The 22,739-nt window shown below is 40.1% G+C and overlaps 1 protein-coding gene across 1 annotated transcript in view; it reads right to left on the bottom strand.

The window, feature by feature from the left end:
- ankrd6a (ankyrin repeat domain 6a) overlaps window positions 1-22,739 on the bottom strand; it is a 32,623-nt gene that overhangs the window by 9,089 nt on the left and 795 nt on the right. The window contains exons 2-14 of the mRNA XM_033641943.2: window positions 18,973-19,028; window positions 18,744-18,895; window positions 18,512-18,610; window positions 16,662-16,760; window positions 16,366-16,464; window positions 12,187-12,285; window positions 11,026-11,103; window positions 10,685-10,789; window positions 8,635-8,805; window positions 4,524-4,673; window positions 4,134-4,286; window positions 2,776-2,889; window positions 1,892-2,186 (exon numbers count right to left, since the gene is read on the bottom strand). Coding sequence (XP_033497834.1) covers window positions 1,892-2,186; window positions 2,776-2,889; window positions 4,134-4,286; window positions 4,524-4,673; window positions 8,635-8,805; window positions 10,685-10,789; window positions 11,026-11,103; window positions 12,187-12,285; window positions 16,366-16,464; window positions 16,662-16,760; window positions 18,512-18,610; window positions 18,744-18,893 — 1,612 coding nt within the window. The 5' untranslated portion in view covers window positions 18,894-18,895; window positions 18,973-19,028. The remainder of the gene's footprint in view (window positions 1-1,891; window positions 2,187-2,775; window positions 2,890-4,133; window positions 4,287-4,523; window positions 4,674-8,634; window positions 8,806-10,684; window positions 10,790-11,025; window positions 11,104-12,186; window positions 12,286-16,365; window positions 16,465-16,661; window positions 16,761-18,511; window positions 18,611-18,743; window positions 18,896-18,972; window positions 19,029-22,739) is intronic.

Raw genomic sequence — 22,739 nt, 5'->3', positions numbered from 1 at the left:
TAAAGCAAGATTAGTGTTTTTATTTTTGTTTTGTACAATTTTAGAGTGAGAAAAGGAACTGAGCCCCATGCAAAAGTTTAGGCACCCCAAGACATTTGAGCTCTCAGACAACTTTTACCAGGGTCTCAGACCTTAATTAGCTTGTAAGGGCTATGGTTTGTTTACAATCATTGTTCGGAAAGGTCAGCAAATTTTAAAGCTTTAGAAATACTCTGACTCCTAAAAGGTTGTACCATCAATCAGCAGCCTTAGGCTCCTTTAAACAGCTGCCTAGCACTAAAATAACTGATGCCAACAAAGCAGGAGAAGACTATAAGGAGGTAGCAAAGTGTTTTCAGGTAACTGTTTCCTCAGTTCATAATGTAATTAGGAAATGGATATTAACAGGAACTGTGAAGATCAAGTTAAGGTCTGGAAGACCAAGAAAACTTTCAGAGAGAGCTGCTTGTGGGATTGTTTGAAAGGCAAATCAGAACCCCCGTTTGACTGCAAAAGACCTGCAGGAAGATTCCTCAGACTCTGGAGTGGTGGTGCACTGTTGTACTGTGCAGTGACACCTGTACAAATATGACCGTCATGGCAGAGTCATCTGGAGAAAACCTTTTCTGTGTCATTACCACAAAATTTAGCATCAGAAGTTTGCAAAGGAACATACAAACAAGCCTGATGCTTTTTGGAAACAAGTCCTGTGGACTGATGAAGTCAAAATAGAACTTTTTGAGGAGTTGAGCCGATATACAAGATATGGTTGGAGAAAAGTTCCAAACATATCACATGAAAAGAGCACCTGTCCAACACGGAGTGGATCAATCATGCTTTGGGCTTGTGTTGGGAGAGAGAGGATGGCTTCTACAGCAGGACAAAGATCCTAATGACAACTCCAAATCCACTTCCATCCTGTCCAATATAGGCAAAAAAGCCAAAAGAAAAACCCTAAAAAAACAACAACAAAATCAAAACCAACCAACACAAAGCCTAAACAGAGATCCAGTATGTAGGATTTAGGAATATCCCTTAGCAGAAATGGAATTTTCATAACTGCATCATTCATAACTGTATCTTTATTAGTTTATAATTGACTGTTGTAGTTACCGCTGCCATGTTTCTACAGTAGCCTAGAATGGACAAACCAAACGCTGGCTCTAGATAGGACCATATGCATTTTCACGACAGCCACCGTAGTTCTCCTACACGCTTTGCACTTGGGGGAAGTTTCAGTTGGTTACAATTAGCAACCTCACTGCTAGATGCCCCTAAAACCTACACACTAGATCTTAATTCAATTTAACTTTATTTCAGAAATATAGATCCACATCAGTATAAAATTAACTAGGATTACCACCCCATGGTTGAATGCCTCTGCACAGTCAAGTTGCTTTACAGTATAAATCCATGTCTGTGAAAACATGGACGTTTCACAACCAATTTCCCCCCCAACAGCACAGAGGATCCATACAATCAGCACAGTTTCAAAATTGGAACCAAAGATTAGTGTCACTAATTCAGTTCTGTTCCTGAGATATGGTGTGGAATAAAATGGCATCACTTTATAATTTTATTATTCATCATTCATGTTTGGTTGGCTGGTACCTGTCCCAGCTGACATAGGGTGAGAGGCAGGGTACACCCTGGACAGGTTGCCAAACTATCACAGGGCTAACACATAGAGACAGACAACCATTCACGCTCACATTCACACCTACGGCCAATTTAGAGTCACCAATTAACTTGCATGTATCTGGACTGTGGGAGGAAGCCAAATTACCTGGAGAAAACCCACACTGACATGCAGGGCTGTGCCACTGCTGATGCTGTTGCGGTGATAACAGCCATAAAGCACTGCTGAATGCCCCTTTAAAATGCTCCCTGTTGGCACTGTTTCTTGACATACCTGGTGACCTGTCCACTTTCATTTCAAAGTATGTCCTGCTCCCCTCCTGCTCCTGGCCTCCTACACTGTTTGTCGATTTAGATGGCAGGATGTTGACGTAGGTAGCCAGTGAAGTGCTGCTGTCTCCGGATACCACAGACAGCAGGGGGAGTGATTCCAGGTCAGCGTCTGCTACAGACTGCTCCACAGACTGTGAGGGGAGGAGTTTGTAATACTGGCTTTTGGCTGCGATGTGGACGTCCATGTCCTTCAACTGGGACATACACCATCTTTTCAGTTCATGGGTCACTGCTGCCTGCATGAGATAAGAGACAAGCCGCTGTATGATCAAACCTGCCTTAATAAGAGCACAGCAGCTGCTGTTCCTTACTTGCATTTGTCTTGTTGAAAGACTGGAGTAAGGAGTTTAAAGCATGACAAAAATTCACTCTGACTTTAATCGTCATCTCTGATTTTTTTCTTAAAATATTCACTTTATTCTTGGAAAATCATCTATATCCTTTGTGTGATTTAATTCAAACAACTTTTTTTTCACTTCCAGATGAGTCTCCCATTGGAGGCCAATCATGACATACTGTAACATCTCTTCTGATTTAAATCTCACAATTCTGCCAAAATCTGCCATTACTCTTACAATTCTAAGATAACTCTCAGCCCTCAGATGACTTTCACTGAGTTTTAAGTTTATTTGATTCAGAATGCAGAAAGTTGAGTCCAAGCTACACTGACCTTCCATCTCATAATAATCATAATATTAATCGACTGCTAATATATCAGGTTATAACAGGCCCAGTTATGAAGGTTACACATGCAAACATTAAGAAGATCTACCCATGCGTTCCCTGCTTGTAATGAAATCCAGTGTCAGTAGCTGTAACTGGTACCTGTGTCATCAGGGCTTCCTCTTTCCCCTGCGCAGCTCTCTGCTCGATCTTGTAGATTATGTTCTTCCTCTCTGCTGCCGCTCTTTCCTGATTCAGCATGTCCAACACTTTCATCTGCCCAAAGTGTAAAATAATGTCACTGTGAAAAAACACCCTGAATCAAGCAATTTTGTACCGATTTTGGAATTTTCTGATATGAGAATTGTCTAATTGTAATTTCAATTGAATTTTATAAAAAGCAGTTTTGCTAAGAAATCTACCCATAAGCTGTGTGTGTAAACTTGGTGTGTAAGCAACGTCATTAGACAGTGACTTGTATTTCTTGAGTAAATTTGGTATTGCACCTGCTGTGGACAGATATGTATTACAGTGACGTGATGTGTGGCTTCTGGTTTGTTATGTATGATAAAACAGTGGCTGTACAACAGGGCTTAGTAAGGTTGGTGTGTATAATGGCAATTAACAACTAGCATTGTCAGCCAGTACCACTTTGGCTGTGAGTTTTTTCTTTACACTCTCCAAGCTACCCAAAACTAAATACACAGACATATACAGACGTGTTACTGCTTCCTTACAAATATGTGAGAATGAATCAAATTTAAGTTTGATTTTAAGACACACAAAATATTATGGAGGATGAAAAGGACTTAAGTATCAAATACAGTAATAAATACCTTAAAAATATGGAAATAAATACGTAAATGTATAAAAAATACAGGAAAAAATCTATAAATAAATACATGAATAAATAAATAAGACGTTAAAGAATAGATATAAAAATAAATACAGGAATAAATAAATAAAAATCGAAGACAATAAATAAAAAATATAACAAAATATAGAAATACAAATAAATAAATGTATAAATAAATAAATAAATACAGGAATGACTATATTAACAAACAGGACATAAATTAATACATATAAAAATATACACAGGAATAAATAAATAAACATGGAAATAAATAGATAAGAGTAAATAAATGCTGAAATAAATGAATAAATAAATATATTGAAAATAAACGGATAAATGTATAGATAAATTAAAGTAGGAGGTCCTAACCTCTGCATTTCTTTCTTTCTGTATTTCTTTATCTCTTTCTATTTATTTATTTCTGTATTTATTTCTTCCTACCTATTCCTGTATCTATTTATACATTTATTTATTGGTTCTTTAGTCATTTTGTATCCTCCATAAAATAAAGGCAACCAGCAATTTTACAAACAAAAACATCAAACAAACTAACAAAAAGGTTTGTTTCTTGAGTAAAACCAAATGAGCTGATCAGCTGAAGTCACTGAAGGCATAAAGTAAATCAAAGTCATGATCTGTGAGCAGAGACAGAGTCGAAGCAGACCTGGTGTTTGTTCCTGTGGTCCATTTTGCCCAGTCTACAGTTGACCTCCTCCTGGATGTTGAGGATGTGCAGCCTCATTTCCTCCTGCGTGGCTTTCAGTTGGCCCTCCAGCTTCTTGAGCAGGGGCTTACAATGACATCCATTAGCTGGGGCCTAAAGAGAGGGGTCACAAGTTACAAATTGCACACGCATTTCATAGAATACCTTGTACATGTTTTGTCTTTTAGGCTGTGACAGCTGTGTTCAACGTAACTCTGCTCCAAACACTGTGGTTTGGATAAGTTCCATGCCTATTTCACCCTCTCAGTACTCTGGGACCCTCTGACTGATACATTCAGCTCTGAGCATCACTGATTTACAAAACATGAGTTGAGTTTATTTATTATGAACCTGTCTAATGTTGCCATCCTTGTCTCGGTACAGTGTGTAAAGCTGATAGATTTTTCCATTCTCAGCAGAATCTTCACCATCATCCCACAGCAGATTCTTCTTAGCGTGAAAGTCATTCTTGCCTTTTCTAAGATCATTTCTATTCAAGGCCTGCAAAGGAGAAAAGTGTTAAAGTGTTAGTTAAGTTAACAAAATGTAGTCATAAGCTCCCATTTGTTTTCATATGATGTGCAGCAATGTAATGACATGAGAGTTAGACCAGGTGGAAACTGGAATGCAGCTGGGTTTATTTAGTCATCATCACAAACATTGGTCTTGCTAGACTATTTAGTCACAAGAGCAACTGTGAGCAAAATTCCAAATAATCTGTCATGTAGCACCAACAGATTTTGTGCAACAATAAGGGATTGGATTTTAAGAGTTAACATATTTTCCTCCTCGGTGAAGCTGTCCGTGGCAGAGAAACAGAAGGATTATGCTAAGCTACATGACCTAAAGTGGATTCCAGATCCTACTATTCTGGTCAACACGCTGTGTCATCTGAACAAACTGAGCCTGGATCTGCAACAGAAGGTGAAGATGCTGTCTGATCTGGTCTAAAATGGTTTGAGGTTTGTCAACAAACTGAGGCTCTTCCAGACGTATCTTTAAAAGGGATCTGTTCTCTACGACATCTATTGCATGTCTGTCCATCCTGATAGAGAGGATCCCTCCTCAGTTGCTCTTCCTGAGGTTTCTACCATTTTTTTTCCCCATTAAAGGTTTTGGGGAGTTTTTCCTTATCTGCTGCGAGGGTCCTAAGGACAGAGGGATGTCATATGTTGTAAAGCCCTGTGAGGCAAATTGTGATTTGTGATATAGGGCTCTATGAATAAAACTGACTTGACTTGACTTCTTTATTCAACCCACAGAGGGGAAATCTGCAACACTACAGCAGCAGAGGGATAGTGCAAACAGGAAGCATCAGTAGAAATAAGTAAGCAGCAAAAAGAAGCAAAATAAGATAAAGAGACGGACTAAACGGTTGATTTTACATTACTGAATATAAAAAGAGCAGCCACGCACATCCAAGAAGTGAAGAAGGTGCTGGACTAAAAGAATTAAACTAAACAAACAAAGAAAAGTCCGCACACTTCAGCTCCCTTTTTAGGTCCATTTATTCCATCATCATGGCGTGACGTTTCGGGCCACAGGTGCCCTTCTTCAGACTGAAAAATACAGCTGAGGACGCCATTTTTAAAGCTCCACATAGGTCACGTGACCAATAAGACCGTGACAATACAACATAGAAAAAGATAACACTATACACAGCATAAAAGAAATAAACATCAGGCTGTAAGGCCATCATACTCAATTTGCTAAATGTATTGAGGTGCCTCTATAAAATATTCAATACTTAGGATGATGGAAAGGTACATTTTTTTTAAGAAAACCAGTTATCATGTTTAGTACACCAACATTTTTTTATAAACATTTTTTACCACCTTTTTAGTGTTAATAACCCTGGGAAAGAACATGGTCAAGCAAGTATATATACACATATAAACACACATAGTGCACAGGAGGACACAGAACGCAGCAGCACAGGCCAGTATAAGTTAACACCAATTATTTTGTACCAAATGTTTTGCGTTTTCGTTTTGCAGGAGATGACGCCTTTAATAAAGAACTTCCTACCCGAGTGAGGATGGTTGGAAGTAGGAAGTTCTTTATTAAAGGCGTCATCTCCTGCAAAACGAAAAATGTCATATATACGTGTTACAGTGCCCCTGTGGTCTATCATATATTGGAAAAACAACCAGACCTTTAAAAACCAGGATCACAGAACATTGGTGCACCATTCGCAACCATGACCCCTCTAGCCCAGTGGCAGTTCATTTCACACAGGCCAGACACAGTCTGTCTTCTCTCAGGTACATTGGCATCGAAACTGTGAAATGCCCTCGGAGAGGAGGGGATGTAGACACTCTCCTCTTAAAAAGGGAACTGTACTGGATTTATACACTAGACACTCTGTCACCTAAGGGGCTCAATGAGGACTTTAACATCAAACCCTTTTTGTGACTACTAACTATGTGAGCTTCTGGACTGAAATTGGACTCTGTATTGTTCTTGTGTGAGCATTGGTCTCTGAACTTTTGTGTGTGAGCATTGGACTCTGAGCTGCTTGCAAAACATTTGGTACAAAATAATTGGTGTTAACTTATACTGGCCTGTGCTGCTGCGTTCTGTGTCCTCCTGTGCACTATGTGTGTTTATATGTGTATATATACTTGCTTGATCATGTTCTTTCCCAGGGTTAACACTAAAAAGACGGTAAAAAATGTTTATAAAAAAATGTTGGTGTACTAAACATGATAACTGGTTTTCTTAAAAAATGTATCTTTCCATCATCCTAAGTATTGAATATTTTATAGAGGCGCCTCAATACATTTAGCCAACTGAGTATGATGGCCTTACAGCCTGATGTTTATTTCTTTTGTGCTGTGTATAGTGTTATCTTTTTCTATGTTGTATTGTCACAGTCTTATTGGTCATGTGACCTATGTGGAGCTTTAAAAATGGCGTCCTCAGCTGTATTTTTCAGTTTGAAGAAGGGCACCTGTGGCCTGAAACGTCACGCCATGATGATGGAATAAATGGACCTAAAAAGGGAGCTGAAGTGTGCGGACTTTTCTTTCTTTGTTTTGATTTCACATTATTAACAGATGGAAGTACAGATATTGCACAGTTTAGCTTACAGTATACCAATCAAACAGGCTTCACTTGTACTAGTGTCAATTTTTGGATCAACTTATGTCTGTGACCCAAGGCTAAGGGGGGGCAATAAAAAGGTCTATGACTGACCATGAAATGGGATCAAGTACAACAGTTTACTTACTGACTTAAACCACTGACAATACAAGTTATATATATATTTACATGATATATTAATGTCATTTTACAACACATTTAATGTGCCATCTGATACCCTACAACAAGTGGTTCTCAATGCCTCAGAGAGGAGAAACTATTTATTTGCAGCTTTTATTATTGCAAACAGACACCACTTTGTTCATCATTCATCATTGTGTGTTCATCTTAATGTTGTCTTTGGATAAAAAGCATAATTCACAAATCTTTTAATTTGTTTTTGGCTGGTCACTAGAGCAGGCTGTTCAAATCTGTGGAATGTTTTCCTACAAAAGGTAATGCACTCCACTTTGTACATATCCCATGTATTTTGAAGGGCTGTATTCACGAAACCAATGTGCTGAGTAAGGATGCAGTCCCGAGTGCTTGTAAGGAGGCAGGTTGTGGTGGTGGATGAGTCACACACACACAAAAAAAAAATCTTTCACCCAGGACTTTCCCTTGGAGATGCATGTTCAGATCTGTGTGAACTTTTAGTCATTTTAAGGTACATCCTTATCATGTTTCTTTTCCTAACCCTAACCTCAGTAATTCGACTTGCCTAAACCTAACCTTTACAATAATTACATAACTGTACATTAAGGAAGTAATGTTATACGTGCGGCACAATTTCAGAAGATATCATTCTAGCTGTTGTGCATACATTTTTCGTAGGATAGCATACGAACTGTTCTATGAGAATACGCCGCTTAGAGACACATTTTGTTTGTCAAGGAGTTAACAATTTATTGCAAATGGACACAGTCAGATTTAGCAAAAAGGGGCTCTGTTCTGTGATGGAGCTCTTAAAGAAACTGAGCAGCAACTATCATTCAGCTGAAGTGATCCTTCCTGCATATCAAACATATTTACTTTATACATATGATTAGGGAGACATGTTTTTAGTATATGTTAGCAAAGTCAGCACATCAGGAGGATGTTGGAGTGGCAGAGGGAGCTGCAGTGTTAGAATGACTGTTTTAGCAGATTAATAGTAAGAATTGAGAGGACAAAATGACACAGCTATATACCTGTATGAATATGACTGCATGTTTGATAACTAGCCAAGCAGTTGATCTATCAGTGAACCATTGATGTTGAGGCATTAATAAAACACTAAAAAGAGTGAGCCCCATACCCTCCAGTTCTTATGTCACATGAAGCCATCACTGTGGACTAGCTGGGCATGACAGACATGGTGTCTCTGTTGCTGACCTACCTGTTCCCTGACTCTCCTCCTCTTTCGGTGGCTGTAGGGGCTGCTGATAGTGGCTGCTGGGTTCTTTTTGTAATGCTGCTGCTGATGATGGTGGTGAGGACCAACCTTAGTGACAGTTCTGCTCTCCATTTTTTCACTGCTGGGGGTTTCCTCCACCGCAGAACTGCTGTCCTGCTCAGGACAGACAGAGAAGAGCTACACTGTCAAATTCAATTCAAGTACAAAATGAAAGCTGTGGTCAGTGAAACAATGATAGCACATACTGGTATCATATTCGTTATCTCTGAATTTTCAAGGATTTGATTTCTCTGGATCTTTTCAGGTGGGGTTGTATGAGATACTTACTCATAATCAGTGTATTACCTACAGTAGACATCAGTTGGCACACCCCCAGCTCAGAGAAGCAGGCAGAAATGTCAACACAAAAGCTATGCAATATCCTGCTGTGGACATGCCAGCAACAAAATGTATTTTAGCCACCTAGAAAATCAACATCAGTTTAAGTCTACGCCTTATTGATAATGTTTTCACAAATTGCTCATGTTATTGTGTGATTTTGGTCAATCCAAACTAACCCTTTGAAATGCTAAAGTCACACAACAACAAGGCAGCAGTACACCAGCTGCTCCTGTGTTCAGCGATGTTAAATTATAATTTTTCTCAATGGTGTCTGACTTCCAAGAGAGCAATATAACGGCTTTAGTTCCCCATCTGAAGTCACTGTCTGACCACAAGGTAAAGTGGTGAAATTATTCTAAGTGTACTTAAAGCAGCTGTGCGGAACTTTACCATTAATAAAACTGTCCCTAGTTCGTATCACCCCCCCTTGAAGATCTGCATATTTATTTGAACCCAACAGCGACAAAAAAGCCTTTCTCTATATGGCTATTTAGTGTAGCCTTGCTTGGGTCGGACGAACAGCGAAGTCAGCAAACCAGTATACGACACCCGAGGCGGAAGTGATTCTTCTCGCCCGCTGAAGTGATTCTGCTCGCCCGCAGCGCCCTGCAGCCATTAAACCACAGAAGAAGAAGGAGCTGTGTTTACAGAGAGTGTTCTTCGAGTATGCGGTACGCAATGGGCAGAACACATAACAGTTTTACCAGATGTATCTATAAGGACTTGGTTGTACTTTTGATGTCATGGCGGATAACGAAGGAGCATCATCTAAAAGAAAAAGAAAAAGAACAGAAGAAGGCTAAACAGGACAGTGATAGGGCTCAAGCCAAAATGAGTGTAAACCTCGGTCGGGCATTCACCAAATGGAGAGAGCTGAGAGAATGGAAAGGTTTTAAAACTGATCCCGAGTTGGCCCTTTTCCTAATTGACAGGTATGTAATTTTTGTTTTTATTTAGAGAATATACCGCAACTTGTTAGACATTGTTTCACTTCAATATATGACGACATGGAAGTTATAAGCAAGCTAAATGTAGCTGATGTGAACCGCTTTTGTCTAGTACAACAAACGCCACAAAATTATCTGTGACTGTGACCATGAACACAAATATACAGCAGGCAGTTGTTGTTTGAGTTACACCAGAACATTTATGAACAGGTCTTACTTTACTACTAACTTGTGTGTAACGTTAGCATGTTAGCATGTTAGCATGTTTCCACTAATTACTTGGACTGACCTGACATTAGTTAATCCTCTTGCTCTCCAAAACAAATGCATGCGGTGATTGGCGGTTGCAGTCGAGATTTTACAACACCAGGCTGTGGGTGTCATACCGTTTCGACCAAAGGGGCGCTATAATCAACGAAAACGAAAAGTTCCGCACAGCTGCTTTAACTTAACTGTTTTAGGTGGATAAAATACATTTTGCTCCACAACAGTTGGTACTCCTGCCTAAACTTCTCCAAACTGGGGGTGTGCTGACTGACATACAGTAGGTAATACACTGACTATAAATAAGTACCTCATGCAAACCCACTTCAGAAGTTCCATACTATCCCTTTAATGTGGCTAACACAATTGTAAGAATTCTCCTTCTAGCTCAGGGGACCTCCACATGCTACAACGAATGATAGTGTGTGGTATTTTCTTACTTTGTTTGGTAGAATGTCTACTCTTGTGACAGACTGGGTCCTGCGCTCAGCTGTCAGTCTTTCTCTTCGTTTCCTTATTGTTCTTCCTCGCATGAAGCGATGCACCTGAGGACAATTACAAAATCTGCTATGGTAGCATTACTACATTTTAGCATATATTGCCAACAATAAGTCCCCCAAAATTCACAAGATGTTTGCTTGTGCTATTAAAAACTATAATTATAGTTATAAAGCTCAGAGTAAAGATTTCTGCCAGTCACAACACTGTAAGGTTTTGGTCTATCTGATGCAAAAATAAGAACTCATAAAATCAATTTTTAGTTTATGATGCAGATACAAACCTGAGGAGCTCTGGCCAGGAGATGTGCTAAATCTTTGTGGTTGTTGTCTCTGGCCTTGTCAAGGGCTGTTTTACCTGCCTGGAAATGACAGTGTATGAGAAACACAGAAAACACAGTGATATTTCATATGACCCACAGAAAAAGAGTTGTGCATTATTCATCTCATTGTTTAAATAAAGGGGCTTTTTAAGGGGCAAATGAAGTTCAGATAACTCATTATGAGATGGAGTATTTAGCCTGCAATCCATATCAGATGTTTAATATCTCAAATGACAGCATTTCAAAGATAAAATAACTTAGGTAATGTCATCTGGAACAAAACGCCTGCATTAAAAGTTGGAGAAATGGTGCTTGATTTCAGCTAATCTCTGAATGCAGATAAACTCTACCAAGCTAATATAAAGCTAGGGTGGCCCAGTGATGCAGTGGTTAGCACTGTGACCTCACAGCAAGAAGTTTCCAAGTTTGAAACGGCTAGCTGGGGCCTTTTTGTGTTGAGTTTGCATGTTCTCCCCATGTCAGTGTGAGTTTTCTCTGGGTTCTCCTGCTTCCTACCACGGTCTAAAGACACGCAGGTTAGGCTAATAAGCAACCAGCTTTCATTCCAAAGTCAAACACTGCTGCTTGGCCATTGATTGCAGAGCAGTGATGCAGTGGTATGATACGCTGTCAGATGTTGTCAGTTTGAAATGCCACCAGACAACAACATAATTTAAGGTCTTAAAAAGTCCCTATAGGAAGGGCAGGAGGGGAGGTGGCTGGGCTCAACAACACCCCACTTTCACCCAGGAGATAGGATAAACTGTTTAACTTTAGAGGGCCTTAGATTTTGATGAAATTTGGAGAGACCTGCTGTGAAAATCTCAATGTTTAGAGGCAGCAATGCTCTGGTGAGGGTCTGTTAAAAACAAACAAAAACCCTTGAGACTGAAACCTGTGAGCACCCACACTCCTAATGCCTTTGAGGTGTTGATGGTGTTCCTATTTAGTATCAAAAGTGCCATTATCTGACAGGGACTACAGTTAATATCATTGTTATGAGCCCCACTTGTTGAGTAGAAATTAAGTGATTTAAATCTTTAGTTAGTTATTGTGTGATATCAGGGTAATTACACTGTAAGTATGTAAGGACTAGGCATTCATCGTCTAGGTGGAACTTACATTGTTTCTGATTTTCCCATCAATCCCTGCCTCCAGTAAGAGCTGAACTGTCTTCTTATGGTTCAGAGCAGCAGCCACATGAAGAGCTGTGTCCCCCGACTATAGACAAACACAGACACATATACAGTACAGTATGCATGTGTGCTTGTCTGCAGTTTCTCTACTGGTGACACTTTTCACCGGTTCATTATTTCCAAAGAAAGAACTGTGTTGCATGGTCACATTTTTTTGGAAAATGCTCAGTAAATAAGGTCATCATGCAACACTCTTCTACAGACAAGCATACAATTCAACAAATATCAAATTAAAAAAAAATGTGAATATTTACTTGAGTTTAAATGTAGAAGTTCTAACAAGGAAAAATAATGCAAGTTCCAGGCTTTCTTTGCGTTAGCTGCCTTGACAAAACCTAAAACCCCAATTAGAGATAATAGGTATCACCACAGAGGGTTAACTTTCTGTTAATTCAGGCTTTCTTCCTCAGGCTCTATCTGCACTACCATAAAAAAGGGCATATGACATCATTTGACCCTTCCACGACACAAAATAAGGCAAGAGAGGAATGCTGGCAGAAAATTGCTGAGTAAATTATGTAAGTGAATATATTTTATTTACGTGACAGCTGCACATTCTACAGCTCTGACACTTAAACTTGATGTAGCAGATTTTAACATTATAAATCAAAAACTGCATGTGCGTGACACTGTCATATACTGAAGGCCACATGGACAACACTCTAGTTTTTGGCCAAATCAAAGTGAATCTAATTTTATTGTTGGAATATTATCTTTAAATAAATAATAACAGACTAACCAAGGCTTCTTTTACAGCCAGTGTGGACAATGAGGTATTCCTTCGGCTGAGAATCACACAGTTCTCACAGAGAATGTTGTCAGGAAAAGCTTTCAGATCTACTCAGCCTCTAAACACTCCCAAAAGAGAGTGGTAAATGGACCTGCACTGGACCTGCACTTAGCTCCTTTTAAGTCATCTGGCCACTCAAACCACTTTAACACTACATTCTCCAATTTGCAAACTGGTGGCTGAGGCTAACATACAAAGTGCCACCTGCTACTCAGTTTAAACACACTCACACACCGATGGAACAGCCATCAGGAGCAATCTTGGGGTTCAGTATCTTGCCCAAGCATACTTCAACATGCAAACAGGAGGAGCCGGGTATTGAACTGCTGATCTTCTGATTGGTGGATGGCCCACTCAAACTTCTGAGCCACAGCTGCCTAGTAGAGAACCTTTTCAATCTAAAACTCTGAACGTAACCTGCTTCAGAGAAGGTCTGCTCTGTAGCATGAATTACCATGGTGATCTAGCCATGTTAAAAGAGAACCACCTTTCAGAACTCTGGCTTTAGGCTCAACATACCTTGGTAACATATTAATCTCGCTTTGTTGAACATCCAGGTGAGGGTGGCAAGTCTAAACACAAGTGACTGAGAATTCACTGGCAAACAGAAATGAGACAGGGAAAAGGTACAGGCAGGCAGGTAAACTCTAACTGTATATTCCAATACCCATACTGAATAGTATGGTATACTATTTATTATGCCAGAAAAAGATTTAGTATGTCCCAATACATAGTATGTCTACTACATCTGGTCCGATTTTGCAGTATGTAAGCCAGCATGCTTTTCTTGCTATTCTGACTCACAATCGTCTTTACAGCGGACAATACGTCACATCAACTGAGCTGCAAACAGATGACAGCTTGACAGCTAATTGACAACTGTCAGAAGTCCTACTGACAGCTGACAGCGCGTCAAGTGACTGGTGATCAATTGAATAGTAATAATAGGAATATTAATTGTTTAGGTGAGCAAAATAATCATAAATATTACAAACAACAAAATCACATGTAGAGGAACAGCCTCTCTGGACTTCCCTTAACCCTATGGGCCCTAGCCGTTTTTGGGGTATTTTTACTGCCTTTACTTTTAAGCTCATATCAGAGTCATTCTAAAGGCTACATACACATGCTATATCTTGTTTTTTTTTTCAGGACAATCTGGGCTAACAGATTTGCCATCATTTCATGTCCTACTATGTTCCTGTATTTTATATTATTTTTTTATATCAATGAAAAAAACAAATCCGTGTGACTAAATTCTTACATTTTTACATGTATCTCACCATAGCAGGTTGGAAGAAGACATATTCTGCCATATATGCAGAGGGGAGACTCTCTGGAATCTGGCAATATAAGAACCATGATGGTGGGACATTCTGTCACTTCACAGTTGTCCAAAACATGTGGTTTGTGCCAGGCGGACATAATTGCCAGCATTTTTTCATTACTGCAAGAAGTTCCATTGACTCATTCACAAGTCAAAAATGTGTTTTATCTGAAAGAAACATGCAATATTTACATCTAAGATCATAGAAAAATAGTCAACCAAGTGCAATGATGTCCTCCAAGATAATATTTGCCACTTTGTTTGCAGTAAACAAAGTTTGTTGTTGTTTTTCAGTTTCAGTTATATATTGGGGGGCATTTTGGGCATTGGGGGGGACACATGTCCCCCTCAATGTATATGGTGACTACGACCCTGTCATGCATGCATAATTAGGCTGCAGTTGTCTGGGTGCACAAAGGTGAAGTGGCTGGTCTTGTCATACAAAGTATGATGGAGTGTCAACTGGACAATATGGAGATATTTGCATCTTGAAAGCCGGACTACAAATGTGGATAGACAGGGAGAAACACACGCAAGCGTAAGATGTGGTAAGATACGATATTCCTCACTATATGAAGTGACTGATAACAAGATCTGTATAATGGATTGTAAAGAAATTCCTCAGGTTTTTATTTTGTAGACAATTAATCTGGATTTATAGCGTGATGGGATGACAGCACAATGATGTGTGTGTTATCACTGGAAAGCTCTGCTCCTATGCTTTCATGTGATATGCGTGGCATTTCTGTGCGAGCCTGCATTCGCGAGTAATCCATCCAAGAGTAATGTGTGTGCAGAGCTGTATGTTATACATAATTTTAGTGTAACTTTATCATTTTTTTCGCTGTGAAAACATTGAACTACCGACAAGTGCTTGGTATTGTTGGAAAGCTATGATTCTGCTGTTTCACGTGATATGCATGGCTTCTCGCTATGACGCATGGTCGCGGAGAAAATCCACAGAGAAGAACAGGTGTGAATTTGGACGTACTGTGCGTTGTTCGGGCCCATAGGGTTAAACCAATATTATCAATGAACAAGACCCACGAGACCACCGGGGGTCAAATGTTTAGGACTCAACCCCTGTATTACCCCAGACTGGACAAACGCTTCTTTCAGCCATCCTTAGGCCAAAAGAAAGTAAAAAGTCACTTGGGATCCCTCAAGTTTCAGATACCATCTTAAAGTATCCAGCCTCGGGACAAAACGCGGTGATGAACGACCCACTAGCTGTCGTGAGACAATGCTTCTTTTCTCAACCACATCCTGTCCATTTGCATTGCCCTGGGGAAATCACGCCCTCCACTCTCTTACCAAATGTTTCTGTGTGACAAAATTGAAATGTCTGTTGGAAGTGAAATTATACATTTTATCCATGTTATACGTTGTAAATGTGCATAATCCTTGTTTGTTAGTTGAATGATGTTTTTCTTATTTCTGTAAGGCAAAAATTAAGGGAATTAAGAAACAGGTGGACAGGAAGAAAATGGAAATAAATGTATGCTGGAGGAGGGGACATAGTGTGCTCAACTCATAAATATAGGGGCAGCTGTGGAGGAGGTGGAGAGGGTTCGGCGCCTCAAGTCTGCATGTCATGGCAAGATACTGAACCACAAATTGCTCCCGCTGGCTGTGATATCAGTGTTTGAGTGTGTCTGAATGTTTAGTGTAACTGAGGTGGCACCCTGTATGGTAGCCTCGGCCACCAGTGTGGGAGTGTGTGTGTGAATGGGTGAATGTGACATGCTGTGTTAAAGCGCTTTGAGCATTTGGGAAACTTGAAAGGCCTTAGGTTGCAATCCATTCATGATCCCACTCATACAAGCCAATAATACAAGACAAAAGCACGACTGAAATCGCACACACACCACAGTAATGACACAAAAACAGTATGAAAATGGTTTTACCGACATGAGTGTGATGGATTTTTTTAATTGTTTGTGTTGTATGGGCTGTAATTATACTCTGATTACACAGACATATTGTACCTGGTTTCTCTCTGTCACAGAGCACAGAGAACCGAGCAGCAGTTTTACCAGCGTCAGGTTGTTGTAGCGAGCAGCCACATGCAAGCAGGTGTCACCCATCTGGAACCAAAGCACAGTTCCATTTTCAGTGATGCACTGACAGCACCATGAAACTATTCCTCACTGTTCAACAGTCAATAGTACCAGAGCTCAGTGGTGTCATAGTGACACAGCAATGAGTCTACTACTCTTGAAATCTTGTGTTAGTCTCTGAGGAGAGAGCATCTCAGTGCATTATGGGATGCTGGAAGACTCACGTTGTTCTTGGTGTCTGGTGTGGATCCTCCGAGCAGCAGGAGGCGAGCAGTCTGAGCATGTGCGTTCTGACAGGCCAAGTGGAGTGCTGTGTTTCCTGCCTGAATCAACACAAAACAGACTGGGCTGGAGAGCATGTAACATCATAGCTCTGACAGGATAAACAGCCAGAAGACAGTCCACATTGTTGGAAGTATTTGGCAGGTGTTTTGGAATATAGAGTCATTCCTGTCACGTCATAGTGGGTATGTAAGCAACTTTAGAACATGCACTTTAAAGGAATACTTCACCTGTAAAATTACCATTTGTAAATCAATTACTCACCATGTGTTACTTTGAAGTGTGGAAGAGAACTTTATCTCTCATGCCTCCATGGTGGACAGAACATCCAAAGAAGGTGAATATTCTTTATGAATTGAAGTAAACAGGGACCACATTTCATGTGATAACAAAACATGTTTTCTTTACAAACTCAGTTTGACACACTCTGAGTAACTGGTATGTCAATGGTCATTTTGTTGGTGAAGTATTTCTTTAAGAATAAAGCTGGCATCTTACTATATAATGACGAAAACTCTGTCTGTGTGTCTGTTCCACGTTTTTCTCCTCACTGACTTGGTCAAGCCATATGAAATTTGACACAGTGGTAGAGGGTCATGGGAGGATGCGAAGGAAGCAATATTACATCAATTGGCCAAAGAGGGGCGCTATAGCAACCGATTAAAATTGCAAACTTTGAATGGGCATATCTCATGCCCTGTATGTCGTAGAGACATGAAACTTTGCACAGAGATGCCTCTCCTCATGAGGAACAAATTTGCCTCAAGAACCCATAATTTCCGGTTATATAGATTTTCCACCATTTTGAATTTTTTAAAAAACACTTAAAATCGATCTCTTCCTAGGAAGTTTGACCGATTTGCTTGAAACTCGGTGAGCATCATCAAGGGACCAAACATCTCAAGGGTTTCACCGATCACCACGCAACTTTGCAGGCATATGACCACACATAATCTGAGGGGACCCTCCATTATTGACCCGATCAAACAAAATGGGGGCGCTAGAGAGCTAATTTCTTATCTAGGCCTAACCGCCATATCGATTTTTACTCAACTTGGTAGATATGTAGAACAGGACGCCTCAAGGTGACTGGAGAAATTTAACTCTAATTGGCAACTGGGTGGCGCTATAACAACAGAAAAATGCTTAAAAATGGCTAAAATGCGACCGATCGCTGTGGCTCCCCCTGTGGCCGAATGTTGTTTTTCTTTTCTAATTTTTGGTATGACTAAGTCATGGTATGGTGTGCTGTACATAATCACGGAAACCGTCAGTGTGTCATTCTGTCAGTCAGTCATTCTGTCTGTCCCATGTTTTTCTACTCACTGACGTGGTCAATCTATGTGAAACTGCACATAGGCATTGAGGACTGGCATAGGTTGAAGATAACAAAGCTATCAATGGGTATGGAAAGTTTTAAATTAAATGTGAGGTTTTTCTTTGAACACAGGCATATTTCTAAGGTGGCAACCTAAATTACTCACAGGGGCCTGTTTTCTGCCTAACATATAGTTGGAGGGCCCACTCTCTACAGGCCCCCTCACCCCATGGGCCCCAGTGCAACCACTTTGCTTGCACTGTCTATATTTACACCCCTGGTTTAGCCATATTCTCATCTTTATTTATGTTCTGTAAAGGACTTTGGAACAGTCGTTTGAAAAGTAAGCAACTCTGTCCGCTGTGCAAGGCTACAAGATGTGGATAAAAGTTTCAGAAACATAGAATAAGTAGTCCTTGTGTGGTGTAAATGATATGTTTTGAAATGTAAAGTATATTGTTATGATTGTCCTACCTTGTTCCTGATGTGTACATCAGCTCCTGACTTGACCAGCAGTTTCACACATTGAGAGAAGCCGTGCCAGGACACCTCATGCAGTGCTGTGTTGCCGTCCTCAAACACATATTGGATACAGTATCCTCATCACAAACTATCATCATTTAATCAACTACACAATCTGAGAATATATGAATGATTTTCCTCTGTGTGACAGAGTTTGGACATGTACACTGTGTCCTCTACTCACTTTGTCCTGCAGGTCCACAGCACAGCCTCCCTGAATCAGAGCAGCCATGGCATCACTGTTCCCCACTGTGGCGGCTCGGTGCAGGGCCGTCTGGTAACCAGGGCCCTGGCATGGTGATGAAGGCACATGGACCAGTGCCTGTTCACTCATCACTGCTGACACACATACATACATTCATAGATGTATATAAATATATACTGTACTGTACAACAAATATGTTCCTACCCACCTTTAGAGGAATGATGTCAATCCTGCAGTGCTCTGGCATGATGGGTCTTGCAATTCCTGTTGTCACAAAATAAAAATATTTGAACCCAGCTAAAACAGTATCTAGAACAATGTTTGTGTGTGTGTGTGTGTGTGTGTATGTGTGTGTGTGTGCGTAGACAGCAGACAGACTGGCTAGTAAACATAGCGGAGCATGTAGCAGCTAAAGGGACCAAACTTACCAAGCTAAGGTCCAAGTCACAACTTGAGGATGTGGCCAGTTTAATTGACTCTCACGTGTCTCTATTTTTAGATAGCCAACTTAGATCCCTGTGCAGCAACATGACATCAATGTGGGGAACTCTCTGCCTGTTAAACATTATGCATGTAGAGCGAATCCTGATAAGCCGTCGTCTGCAAAAGCAGGTAATCTACATGCTAGCTCTAGTTCCTGGAGCTCACCACGTGTATTAGCTGATAAATCTGATGGCTCAGAACAGTTTTGTACCGAGTTTAATGAGGTGAATGGGTTCTCAAAGCCAGACTGTGCAGATCCTCTGCATCCTCCTATCTGCATTTGTGACCCTTGATGCTTCTTTGTAGTACACAGTGATACCGCTCGGTGATCATAACGCTCGTTACATTTAAGTGCTTATGAGTCGATCAAATTCCGCAGCTCCACGCTGTGTTTGGGAGGTTGCGTGATGCTAATGTTATCTTGCAAAGTGCAACTTTGGCCAAGCTACAGTGGCATACTTGGGTAAAGTTGTGGGTCATGTCAAGTCAAGCCAGTACACGGTGGAAGCTATCCTGCCGTCCCTAATGTGAGCTGGGCCGGTTTTTGGGGAATGGCAGGCTATTATAGATGTTTTTTGTAAAAACTTTTCTGCTGTCACAGCTACACTCACCACTGATCCCAGAGTTGCCAGTGTCATTTGAGTGTGTAAAGGTTTTGTTGACTAATGCTGCCGTACTTTCTACACCTGACTTTGATCGCCTATTCGAACTCTCTGTTGATGGGAGTGATGTGGGAGTGGGAGTGCTGTTGTACTCTAAGAAGGAGATGATGGTGTTGAGCATTTCGTGTTGTTTTTATCCAAGAAATTTAAAGGACATCAACGGGTCTTCCTGCCTTGTTTCCCAGCCTGAGTTGGCTTGTTGGGTTTTGTTTTTTTAGTTTGGGTTGGAGATTGCCAGTAGTTAAATTCTTGGATTTTGTTTGGCATAGTTAAGTTTCGGTTTAGGCAGTTTATGGGGATGAGCTGGGTATGATGGCCCATTGAGTGGCTGGCCTAGCAACTTCCCCATCTTTTATTTTTTGGCTGGGATCTTCAGCCATTTTGTTTCCTTCATTAAGTTGTAAGTGTTGTTTCATTCTTGTTAAGTAATACAACTTACTGATTTTCCCTCTGAAAATTTTTGTGGCGTCCTTTATATGTTTGGTCTCTTGTAGAGTCTTGATTTGTTTACAGAGGCCGTAACTGGGGACAACAATCCAGGGTTAAAAGGAGACTGAATATTGGTGCTATGGTGTTGTTGGAGCACTCACTGAACAAAACTGACCTGAATTCTCATGCTGACTGTCCTGCTCCTTTAATGTTAATCATCTGACCCAAATGACAAAGGATTTCATGTCAGTGCTGCAGTATTTGAGCTGATAGTCAGATTATGCTCTATGCCAAGGGTCAAGCTTTAATCTTTGATGGTGATTATAGACAGTGTTGAACCCAAAGCATGTGAACACAGAAACACTTGGGCTCATCATTACCTCCACTGTTCTCCTCATGAATCCCACCTGTACATATACAATTGTTCTATTTTTTTCTGTATAGTAAATGTTCTTATCCCATGCCATGAAGTCTGGCTCTGTATATTTGCAATTATACTGTTTACCGAATACAGTATGAAATGTATGCATGCAGCCCAGTTACAAGAATTGTTTTGGCATTGTACGTTTCTGCAAACCACAAATACATTTGCACATTTAACATGTATCATATCAACGTTTCTTAAGTGATGTAGTGTATGAGCTGACTTTGTCATTGGGAGGTGGAGGGGATGGTGGATGGTCTTATACCCAGGTGAGTCACCTGCCAAGCTGCAGACCACTGTACAAGACCAACAAACAACAAAACCAGTTGTTTGTTAGCAAGTCATTGCTGTGTATTCAACTGCTTTTTAGGCACCAAACATAGATATTTTTAAGCAACCTGCAGCTGATTTTCCAGCAGGGATAGAGTTATAAAAAGCTGAGACACCGCTGTGTTTCCTGTTGGGATTGTGCCACCAAAACCAGGTATTTTAAGCCAAAATGTGATCTATTCCCAACTATAACCAAGTTTTTTTTGTCCCTTGCCCTACCACAGGTTAACAACAGCATTGTTGAAACATATAGTTTCACATAGAACATAAATATGTAACATATACATGGTTTGCAGAAACATACAATGCCAACATTTTTCCTAGCAATTAAGTTTAGGCATGTCCAGGGAGTTATTGGAGCTATATCTTGATTAATAGTCAGCACAGTAACTGTGTGCAGCTTCCTGGAATCTTGCCATCACAGAGAGGTTGCCAGGTTTGGTACCACCATGGCTGTACAGAGATCAAAAACAATCCAAAACCAAAACCTGGTTTTGGTATGGCAACCCAGGCTACAAAGCCAATGCTACAGTGAGGTACTGGGTGGATGGATAAACTATTGTTCATGAAATAGTTCCATCCATTAGTCCCTTCTAAACCACAAGTTAGTTTTTTTTTCATATACAAATTAGTCTGTATATAAGACAGACAGCTACCCCCTGTCTTTGTGCTAAGCTAGGCTAAATATGTAGATAATTGATATATTTACAGACCCAGAAACTCCATTCCAAGATGATGCCCCATTAAAATCTACAAAAAACTGCCCATCTGGAAGTTGCTTTAAAAGGTTTTTATATTCAAAAGGCTGTTATTTTGGAAGATGCCTACTTGATTTGACTTACTACTTGACTAAATTTGCAATACTTTTTTTGTACTAAACAGAAACTGTTTGTGCCCCATCTCTCCATTGGAGAAAGATTAGGAAGGAATCTGTAGCCAGTCTGAATGGCAAATAAAACCTGTTTCAATGTTCATATGGGCACATGGACATTGTTGTAAGACAGACTTGAAAAATTGTGAGCTTTTCCTTACATTTACAAATATGTGACTGTGTGGTTGTGGTTTTGGTTAAATACTGAAAAAGTGAACAAGTTCTTTTGGGGCTTCAAATCACAACATGTTTCACTAATCTTAACCAAGTAAAAACATTCCTGCTGTTTTAGTTTCTGTGAGCAGATATTAGTATGTTGTCAGTGAATATTATGAATAAGAAGATACTTTCAGTATAAACATTTTATAACTTTGCAGATGCTTTCATTTAAACAGTTTTCTTATTATGCAGATCAAAAATGTAATCCTGGACGCATTATGTTTCTTTCAAAACTATTTGCTATTGCAAAGTTGCATTTAAACATTTTCAGGTGAGATAGATAGATAGATAGATAGATAGATAGATACAGATTTTCACTGGCACTGGGGCTGCTGCTCAATTGTACTTGTACTTCCTTATTTTTGTTACGCATGCCAACACCATGGACACAAATGGTTCTTCTCAAAGTCAGGGATGTTTTCTTGGTAGAAGGGGTCCTTCCGAGTCGAATCCTGCTGAGGCTAGGCATTACTCCTTCCTGGCTTTCAGTGAAGACACAGGATCCTTGACACTGGAACTGTCCTTTGTTGGGATTTAATGGGATCTGTAGCCTTCTT

Source organism: Epinephelus lanceolatus, chromosome 15, assembly GCF_041903045.1.
Source record: "Epinephelus lanceolatus isolate andai-2023 chromosome 15, ASM4190304v1, whole genome shotgun sequence".
NCBI classification, from domain to species: Eukaryota; Metazoa; Chordata; class Actinopteri; order Perciformes; family Serranidae; genus Epinephelus; species Epinephelus lanceolatus.
Note: the sequence above shows the minus strand (reverse complement) of the source record. Positions and strands in the feature narration are given on the sequence as shown.